Source organism: Rhipicephalus sanguineus, chromosome 3, assembly GCF_013339695.2.
Source record: "Rhipicephalus sanguineus isolate Rsan-2018 chromosome 3, BIME_Rsan_1.4, whole genome shotgun sequence".
Classification (NCBI taxonomy): Eukaryota; Metazoa; Arthropoda; class Arachnida; order Ixodida; family Ixodidae; genus Rhipicephalus; species Rhipicephalus sanguineus.
Genome location: NC_051178.1, coordinates 39,417,442 through 39,428,234, shown reverse-complemented (window position 1 = coordinate 39,428,234; position 10,793 = coordinate 39,417,442). Strand labels below are relative to the sequence as shown.

Sequence of the window (10,793 nt, the reverse complement as noted above, 5' to 3'; positions counted from 1 at the left end):
TACGCCAGTGTTCTCGACGTGCCTGGTAAGCCCAGGATGTACAGGCAGCTACTACACTTACCAAAACTCGTCGATCCACCTAGTAACGCTTAGCTCAAAGCCATAAAATACAGCATAGAAGTACTCGCTGACTGCATCGCATGAAACCGATTCCCACAACGCGTGGGATCTGCCGATCTTTTTTTTGCGTCTGAATATTTGAAGGGAAATGAAATTTCAATATGATGATTATGGGCGTGCCGTAGTGTCTAGGGATTGATTTATTGATTTTTTGCGAAAAATATAGCAGTGAAAGACATTTTCTAGCCTATAATATTTAGTCCCGAACATTTTGTACTGTGTCTCTTCATAGCTTAAGCGAACTTGCAGCTAGACGCACACAGGCGGAGATGGTGTACACGTAGTTAGATTAGCAGGCGCCTTAACGTAGCTTTTGTGAAAGTCGTGATGCTTGCTAAATCTCTTTACTGACCACTGCAGAAAATCTGTACGTTGATTTGTGTTACTGTTTTTACTCATGTGGCACAGAAAAGAGCTCGACATATTATCTGTGATTAAAAAGTATGATCAAATCCGGGAACAATGTTTCGGTAACTCGAGTGTAGTGTTCTTAGTGCACGGACAGCGGTAACCATGCCATAGCCTGAGGAGGCCGCAGCGAGACAGCAAGTCGACGCTGAACCCAAACGACAACTGGTCTTTATTGAACTCCGTACAAGCAGAAAAAGAAGATGTTTAATGACAAGAAGGAGGCGAAGTCGGCCTGGAAAGCGGTTTTCTAGCCTGCTACTCCTCGCGGGGGTAAGGGGAAAAGGGAAAGCAAGAGGGAGGTATGATGATAGGTGACTATGGTATGGCACAATGAGTCACTGTACACTATGTCCTGCGCGGAGACAGGACACGCGCGAAAGTCTTTATACCGCACATGCTCTAAAGGCGGCACTGAACAGGATTGAGCCAACAGGATGTAACCAGAGATATTTTCTAATTGGTAGAAGCTCCTTTTGGCCTGTTTCTTTTCCATAATGACATAAATGACAAACGTGGCCTTAATTTATTCTTCCGCAGCCCAAAAGCTAGCTGCGTTTTCAGGGAAGTGCTGCTCTTGCCGCGTGTGAGGACATTGACGCGCCCGCTGGCAGACATCCCATTGACGCGTAGTATTGTACCAGGTGCCATAGACACCAGTACATGACCATGGATTCCCCAGTTCAACACAGAGGATGCTGTCTGTTGCTTCATGAAATAGCCCTCAAATTAAAATTAAGGCATGATGAAAGGACATCATAATCGGTTTTACGGATAATGCAAACAGCAGGACTGTCGTGTAGCGAACGCAGCATTCTTGCGGTAGTGTGTCTCGAATATCAAGAAGTTCGTTGCAGCCGGCAGCTTCCACATTGGCACTTTAGCAGTTGTGATGCGACGAAATTTTCTCGATTTAATCCAACAATTAAAATATCTCTTGGTAAAAGCTGTAATGTGTGACCCGGGCTCAAACATTGCTAGTTTCTCAGGAATGCTTGACCATTATTTTCATAAGGCATTTTTTTAGAATTATTAACAGAAAGGCATCTTTCATGCTCGGCATTGCACACCTCATCAAATGCACATGAATTAACTTGAGGCGACTAAAGCTTATAATTGGTTCAGAGGTTGTGGACTGAGAACGCATTGGAGTGCTGCAAAAAAATCTCGTTACACCGATCATGCATTACCAAACCTATTGAACATTTGAAGAGTGGACAGCCCAATAAACTCAAGGTACAACACATCTACAGGATGCCCTTCACTGATATGAGAGTGAAGAATGCAACTCGGATTATCACTAAATATGTTCCCTTTACACCGCTCTCTATCACGACTGTCGGAGAGCTATACTGTAAGTTCCAAGATAATACAGTGTTCGCAGAAAGAATTTACAAGCTGTTTGGGAGTCTGAACAGCTCTGCATTGAGAACTTAGCATACGTCAGACGGCTCTCACACACCACACCTTCCTTGCATTGCTGGCGGGCACTTTGGTGGTGCTCGGGACAAGCAGCCGCACACAATGAAAGCATAGCAAATCAGAATCATGCAACAAGTACCAGCTACATATGGAGCAAAAAATTATAAGATATATCTACTACCCACGCAAGTCTTACGTTTATTGCGCAGATCAAATTGTTTGGACTCACAGATATTGCGAACAACATCCTTGAAAACGCGGCTTCTCTCTTGCAAGTTCCAAACCGCCCTTACAGTTTTAGAGCTAAGCAACAAGCGTCCCTAGCGGTCTTGATTGCAGGAAGAATACAGTCCTTAACTAAATCGTTCGGTAATTTTAAACTACGTGGAATCTATCACAAATAAGAGTCGCTCAGAACTCTTCGCCGTTCGAACTGACACTTTCAGAAGGTACGCAGCTCTTTTATTAAGTCTTTTACTCTAGTACGCCTCTCAGTACAGCATTACAGGCTGTAGAAGATGCTCAGCGTCACAGCACTGATATTACTTAAACAAGGATAACTTTCGCGAAACAGAGGCGTTCCTTGCAGCCACATTTGTTTTATCACCGGCCAGAGATTGCGATGACTAGCTGGTTTCCAGACATTCTGCAGACACGATGTATCCGGGAGACTCCAATAACGATACAATTTGCGAATGCAGAAACTCTGAGCAACATCAATATGTGTAAAACACGAATTAAGCTCTAATCGACCTGACTGAAAAAAATACGCTAGACGTGGTACACGAACATCAGTGTCGCTTTATCAGTGTATAGACTTAACAGAAAAGTCCCAGGCAAACGGGTGAAAGTAGAGTTTGTATGTTCACTTTTTCATGTTATACATGATTTCAAGTCATGGGTCCTCTACGGCTGGCATGTAATCGTCAGCAAGTCCCTGAATACATCTGAGATGTTACCGACGTACTAGAACAAGGCAACGGTTTGCTGGACGAAACGAGTTCTTGGAACACTCTCCGATTTTCTCAACGGCGAACGTCGGAAGCGCTGTCCTGGATCACTTGTAGCGGTCGGTCGGCACCCACCGCACGATTTTCCGGTGAAAAAACACCACTGTCTACGTTTCCGAGACAGCCTTCTCACTAACCGAAGATGCCTTCTCATTGACACACGTCATCACCTTCTCAGCTCGCCACTTCATAAAGCACTCGATGGCCCAGAGGAGGCTTGTTGTTAACGAGACAGCGGCGAGCATCACGTACATGCCGGCATAGGATGAACCCCGGTCTCTGTAATAACCTGCGCAGCCAATGTCACAACAGTTATTCAGATCTCATAGTCACTGAGTGATATGCTCGGCGACATATATGCGTTGAAAAGCCTGCGATATTTTATTGCATTTCACGGGTACTGCATTGAAATTAAAAGCGAGAACACACAAAAGCACACCTACTGTATCACGGCTTCTACGCACGCGCCATCTACTCTAATAACACCTTGACGGCTATTTATGTACCTACTTTGGAATTACAATGTACCGGTTAGCTATCATAGAATTTACAGAGATAATCGATTATTTTTTTTATCCTACTATATGCATATATGTATGCCATCACGTATCATGATACTGTCATTCCAACATTATCAAGAAAATTAAAGCTTTGTCTAAATTTTAAATGCGAAGCATTTCTTAGCGAACCTCTGGTACATTGAGCGTTTCTATCTACGTATCTATGTATCTATCTATCTATCTAGCCGCCTACGTCTGGGTGCTCTCATGATCGCCTCCTTAACTTGGTGTAGACCAAAATGTGCATGGGAAGGTAAGAGGATTTGACGAATATGATTGCCGGGTCATGACATGAATAACGTTAAAATCCTGTCGCGTACGTCGTCAAACCCTTTCCACTAGACACGTATGGCACATACCCGTTTACCACGGCCCGCGGCGTACGGGTATGCGCCACAGGTGATTGACAGTTTATATGTACCCAGGAACGGCAAGAACAGACATTGGTAACTTAAATGCTAGAGCGTTAAGGAAAACCAACATCGGCAGCGTTGACTCAACGATTGGAAAGAATGAAAATTAGGATCCCAGCAGGAATCGAACCCAAGCATTCTGCGTGGCAATCAGGTATTCTACCACTGAGCCACGCCAGATCTATAATCTGGTTTGGAAAAGCAGCCTACGCAGGCGTACTATCGTTGGATCGTCAATTGTGGTTGTGGTGCTGGCTATCTAATTTTACAAGAAAGCAATAAACACTACATGATACTCCTACGATGTGTACTCCTACGATACAGGCGTCATATCAGATGAACGTCTGTAGTTCCAGTGTTGGCTCCGCTCTTATAGCAGTCTAATAAACATTACATTTGTATTCCTGTGATTCAGCAAAATATATTGAAGCATTGCTCGACCTCGGAGGAATACATTAACGAAAATTACATATGATATCCACATCACGGCACCGTAAAGCGCACTCGGTCCACCAGAACGACGCAGTGTCCTCTTCATTTCTTACGAGGCTGGGCAATGGCCTCATGCTCACCGAGTATGATGCCATATTACTTGACAGCCGCTTTGTAGACTAGGCTACGTAGGCCACATACGCCCAGGTAGTGTACAAATACGACAAACACCACCCACTGAAGTTGGTCTACGTAGCACTATCCAGGCCTACCAGCCTCGACGGCCTATACCTCACCAACACGAAGGGTGGCTTCAGGTTCGGACATGTCGCTGGCTCTGTCGACAGAAAATTTGTCGACGAAATGTCCGAGGCATCCACGAATTCCAACAGCTCTACTATACCACATACTTCACTACACATGGACCCCTCGTCACCACGATCACGACGGGATCCTATAACAAGTCATGACCAGCTGCTGGTGCTCACTGATCACGGTGATGATGCCCTTGTTCAAGAACTGTCAAGAACTTCTTGCACACATGCACACGGGTTCGTGAAACGTGCGTGCGTTCTCGGGACACGTATAAGCACTACATATCACCTTACCGCTTCTGGTGTTGGTAATACCGACGGTGCCATTAGCAGCGTTACCCAACCGTAAACAACTGGTTATATAACACACATGCGGCTCTTCTACATGTATATGTGTGCTTATAAAATATATACAAATCTTTAGCGTCATTTTGTAACGTGTCGCTCAGTAAAAAAAGTTACGCCACAGTCACCTACCCGCCACATGCTTCGCATAACATCGACTCCCGCGGTACGTGGGATCTGCCGAATTTTAACGCGGTAGCGTTAGAGAGCTCGTGTCGCAGAAATTCCGCTGTCGGCGTCGGCACCGTTGGTTGTGAGCGAAAAATCATCCGTGAGCGAAAAATCGAGAAAGTAGCAAATAAAATAAACGATAAAATCTTCGGTCCCAATGAGGATCGAACCCGGGCCGTTCGCGTGGCAAGCAGGTGTCTTACCACAAAGCCACGATGTTGCTTGCAGCTACTTCGCACAAAAACACTACATAAATGTCATGTAGTGAAAGGAGTCTCGACGCATTTTGTTCGGCAGGTGTCACGACGAAAACGAGCCCATACGGTAGGCGCATTCGCGAGGCCATCAAACTACGCCGAAAAACGCCGGGATAGTGCAGCCATCGCCGCTAAATACACACACGAACTTTCAAACAGCTCTAAAAATGGACAACTATGTCCATCTAGAGGAAAACATATCAAGCAAACGCAGCAAACGCTAGATAATGTGCTGCCATCTGTGAGGCATTGTAAGAAATATGTCTCGACATTTCATGGCATCCGAGAGGGCCGGCGCGCGGCGTATATCTTGGCCATGCGACTCTTGCTTTAGATCGAAAGCCTGTAAAATTCGCGCGCGTGTGTGCGTGTGTGTGTGTAACAATACACATTAATAAGTATGCACTTAGTGGTTGAAGTGCGCACTAGGGGCCGGATTTCGCTATCGCGTTCAACTCTTAAAGGCGAAGCTTAAGGGTCCCCCAATTTTTTTTCATAAGTCTGACACAATTACGGCATAATATACTACGGCATCTTCGAAGCATCTAGCAGCATAGGTACCTTAGTAGTAGTGCTATATTTTAGTAATATATTCTCTATACCCTAGTAGTATATCTGTAACTACACCTTATTAGTATAGTTAGAGATACTAAGAAAGGGCCCCCGGGAAGTAACGGGAAAATTTACCAGCTTTACTAGCTGCTGGCTAGTAAAGGGATGTCGCGAAAATTGTAAAATACGCTCCAAACTAATAAATCTGTGCATGTACCAGCTGTTTACTAACTTTTTTCTAAGAGTATGTTATTGCAAGTAATATTTCGGATGGTACTACCGATTGCACTATCGATAGTTTGTTTACACTATCGATAGTTTCAAATAGACTATCGATAGTCAATTTACCGATAGTTTTGCATCGCTAGTAGGAACGCATTACGTACTTTATTTTCTAAACGGACTAGGTGATCCATTGTTGACCACCCTTTCTTGTACCCGCGCTGTTGCCTATCCAATAAGTTCTCTGCTTCAAGGATATATGTTAATCTGGTATTTGTAATGGTTTCATATGATTTTGCAAGACAGCTTGAGAGCGCAATCGGTATGTAGTTACTCGCTAGTGTGGGCGGCTTTCCGGCTTTCAAAGCCGGGACGATTATGGCTTTCTTCCATTCATTTGGCATTTCACGTGTTTTGCAGATTATGTTCAAAAATCGAAGCAGGCCTCCGCTGCTTTCGGGAACAAGTGAGCGAGCATCGCATAATGTATTCTATTAGGACCAGGTGCTGTATTTTTGCCTGCAGTGAGCGCCCAATTGATATAAAGAAGCGTTATCGGGCTGTGTTATAATCTGTTAGAGCCTCCTGTAGTTAAAAGCTTTTGTTTTTCAGCTGATTCTTTACATTTTAGGAAAGCTGCCGAATAATGCGCTGAACTGAATATTGTGTGCAAGTGTTGGCTCAATATGTCTGCTTGTTCCTGTAAGTTTGGCTGCCAGCTCTTGAGAGAATGGGAACCGTGTAGGAGGTGTAATCGCCCCTAAACTTATGCACTTGACCCGACATTTTCTTGGACGTTATTGAACTACTGATGGAAGAGACGTAAATTTTGAATGATAATTTTTTCTGCTTGCCTGCGTACATACCGTATTTACTCGAATCTAAGCCGATATTTTTTTTTTTCGAAAAAACGATGTGCGGAAATGGCGGGGGGGGGGGGGGGGGGGGGTCGGCTTAGATTCGAGTACAATGATTAAGCTTTTTTTCTAGCCTTGCGAATTTTGGGGGTCAGCTTAGAATCGGGGCCGGCCTAGATTCGAGTAAATACGATATCTTGCTTTTGTTCGTGCTTTTTTAAATATGACAAGATTTTTTTGCGTAGGATATCTGTGGAAAGTAGTCCACGCTTTGTTTTGTAATTTTTTAGCTGATTTACATTCGCTTCTCCACCAGGATCTTAGTTTTTTACAAAAGATGCCAGAAGAGCGTGAGATAGCCTCTGTTCCTGCTGCTAGTATACAGGCAGTGTCCTGTCATTCATATATTCTACACTTAACTCATCAATTATCTCTGTTTCAAGAGTAGTTTTTTCAGTGAACAGAGGCCAGTTTGCAGACTCAAGCTTCCGGCGCGGTGGGTCTAGAGTGTATTATGAGAAATGGAAATATAAACTGTACAATGGCAGGCATGTGGTCACCACTGTAAGGATTATGAATGACCCTCAAGCTAAAATCGGTAAATATAAATAAGGAATACAGCGTTAAATCCGAGCAGTGCATAGCGCCAGTGCTTGGGGAACAATATGTGGCTGTGCCAGTGTTTAGAAGACGTACAGCACTCGCAAGTATAAAATATTCTAGTATTTGTCCTCGAGCATCAGTTACAGTGCCTCCTGACAATGTGTTATGCGCGGTAAAATCCCCTGTTATAATAAAATGTCCAGGCAGCTGGTTTAAAATCAACTCCAAATGTCTTACAGTGAATGGCGTAGTTGGCGAAATGTAGATGGGTCATTCCACGCCAAACGTCCCAAACATTGCGCTCGACCCTCTCCAATTGTATTGTAAAAAATTGAGGACTTTCATATCAGTGCACTATTTGCCCTCGGAAGGTATTTTTTGGAAAAAAAAATTTTCTTGTCGGTTACAGTGATTTGAATTTTGTCGTAGTGGGTGAAACATAGGTTGCGAAAAAACACTCTAAAAATACAATACTTTACGAAACGCCTTAAATATCTGCTGTTTACTTGAAAAGGAATGGCACTACCTTATTATCGCCCATTGACGACCACTACCTTTTCTCACGATGTGCTTTGTGGTGAAGCAATGCTGCAATTCTGCGCCCATTTTGATTATTTTTTTTAAATTCTACGAATATTACAGACAAAATAGGACTTTATCACATGGCTGCATAATTGGCAGTAAGCGTGTCAAAAAAGTATTCAAGTCGATGACCGAGTATTTTCGAAGTGGAAGGGGCGCAAACATTGAAAAATGTGTGAAATGCCCCACGTTCAGGCACATGTAGAGTGGTAATGCGGTCCAAGTAAAAATGCACGCTTGGTTTCGTTGGGAAGAGTAAACAAAGGAGATTTATTTGTGAAAGTTTAATCTGAGTGTTATTGTTTTTTTTGTTTTAGGCGAGAAACAAAAATTTATGTTGAGCGTTCGCGGCACGCCTGGGCGCAGGCCCGTGAGTCCGCTTCACTGCGCCGCCACTGTTCCTTGGGGCAACTGAAGTACGCAGCGCCCACGCGAGTGGCGAGATCGTGTGCTGCTGTGAGTTTTCACGCTTCGACACGCATCCTTCGGCTTTCCGCAGTGCCGCCGACGAAGTGTCAGGGAAAACGAGTGATGGTTCGTTTAAAATATATTATAATATAGTTAAAGTGGCTAACAGGCACCGGGAATACACTTATAATTCTGTTTTATGGGCAGCTCGCTTGAACGTGACTCGCGCCATTCGTGCCTTGGAGCCGAATGGTGCTTCGTATTCTTACGCTCGGATCTTCGGCAGAGGTGAACTTTGCTCCGGTGATCGCGTCGCCGAGCGAGCACGCGGCACTCGAAGGTTTGTCTTTCGGCCGCATCCCTTGGCAGCGCGTAAGATAAACGTTGCGAACGGTGAGTATACTAATATCGTGTCATATTTTAGACGGAGAGCCTGTACAACGGAAACCGAAAGCGATAAATATACAAAAAGACGAAGCCGCCTTTAAAGGGGTATTCAGACGGGGGAGGAATGCTCGGGGGAGACGGGGGGGTTGCGGATCACGTGACCGCGACGTCACGGATTAGCGAGTAGGCGTGACCCCCCCGCGCCTCCTCGGAGGAGACGGGGGTGTTTTCCCCGAAAGGACAAACAATCCCCCGGCGGTGGGGGATGTGGCGGAATTTCTGGCTCTTGTTTGGCCACATTGTTGCACTTGCTCCTGCAGAGAGCGGCAGTGGGTGCCCAGTCTGCAGTTGGGGTCATCTGTAGCTGGGGTCATCGTCGTCAGCAGCTGGTGAAACGGGCGGTACAAGCCACAGGAGTAGTCTGGTAACACTGGTCTCCCCCTCCGTTCGCCCCGTCCGTGTGAGTGGGGGGCATTTGTGGCGACTTCTCCTCGCGAGTTGACGTCACTAGGCTCCGCCTTTACCCCCCGAGCATTTCTCCCCCGTCTGAATACCCCTTAAGGCGGCTTCGTCCTTTTAAATGTCTACGGCCTTCGCTTAGTAATCGCAGGGCGATTACTAAGATGAAGGCATCGCATGCAGCGTGGAAGAAAGTTGAGCTCTCAGCAAGGTTTGAGTCTACAATCTCCCTCAAAGGTACGCGCACGTTTCACCATTTTGTGCCATCATCACTGACCACTCTTAATGCCGGGCTCACCACCTACTCAGCAACACAGGCTATTCAAGTGGTGAAGACCATACGTCGGCAACGGAAGTAAGAACTGCAACCTCCGCAGAGATCGAAAACACAACCCAAGCTCTGCGCCTGTCGTACGTGTGCATGCAGGGACGTGGCAATGAAATCGTGCTCTGCTCCGACTACTAACCGGGAGCCTTTAGTGCCCTTCCGAAACATTCTGCCAGCCATATACACTGTTTGCAAGTTTTCAGCAACGTAAAAACTCACAGCAGCACACGATCTTGCCACCCGCGTGGGCGCTGCATACTTCCGTTACCCCAAGAAACAGTGGCAGGGCAGTGAAGCTGACTTACAGGCCCGCGCCCGGGCACGCCGCGAACGCTCAACATAAATTCGTGTTTCTCGCCTAAAACAAAAAACACTCCGATTAAACGTTAACAAATAAATCTCCTTTGTTTACTCTTCCCAACGAGGCCAAGCGTGCATTTTGACTTGGACCGCATCACCACTCTACATGTGCCTGAGCTTGGGGCCTTTCACACATTTTTCAATGTTTGCGCCCATTCCACTTCGAAACTACTCGGTCATCGACTTCAATACTTTTTTGACACGCTTACTGCCAACTATCCAGCCATGTGATAAAGTCCCATTTTGTCTGTAATATTAGTAGAGGTTTTAAAAAATAATCAAATTGGGCGCAGAATTGCCGCATTGCTTCACCACAAAGCACATCGTGAGACAAAGTAGTGATCGTCAATGGGCGATAATAAAGTAGTGCCATTCCTTTTCAAGTAAACAGCAGATATTTAAGGCGTTCCGTAAAGTATTGTATTTTTAGAGTTTATTTTCGCAACCTGTGTTTCATCCACTACGGCAAAATTCAAATCACTGTAACAGACAAGAAAATTTTTTTTTCCAAAAAATACTTTCCGAGGGCAAATAGTGCACTGATATGACCGTCCACAATTTTTTACAATACAATTGGATAGGG

The 10,793-nt window shown here is 45.1% G+C and overlaps 1 protein-coding gene across 1 annotated transcript in view; it reads right to left on the bottom strand.

Moving 5' to 3' along the window:
- Positions 1-750: 750 nt before the first annotated feature.
- Positions 751-10,793, bottom strand: part of LOC119385400 (monocarboxylate transporter 12) — a 78,888-nt gene continuing 68,845 nt past the window's right edge. Inside the window, exon 8 of the mRNA XM_049413184.1 lies at positions 751-3,249. Coding sequence (XP_049269141.1) covers positions 3,068-3,249 — 182 coding nt within the window. The 3' untranslated portion in view covers positions 751-3,067. The remainder of the gene's footprint in view (positions 3,250-10,793) is intronic.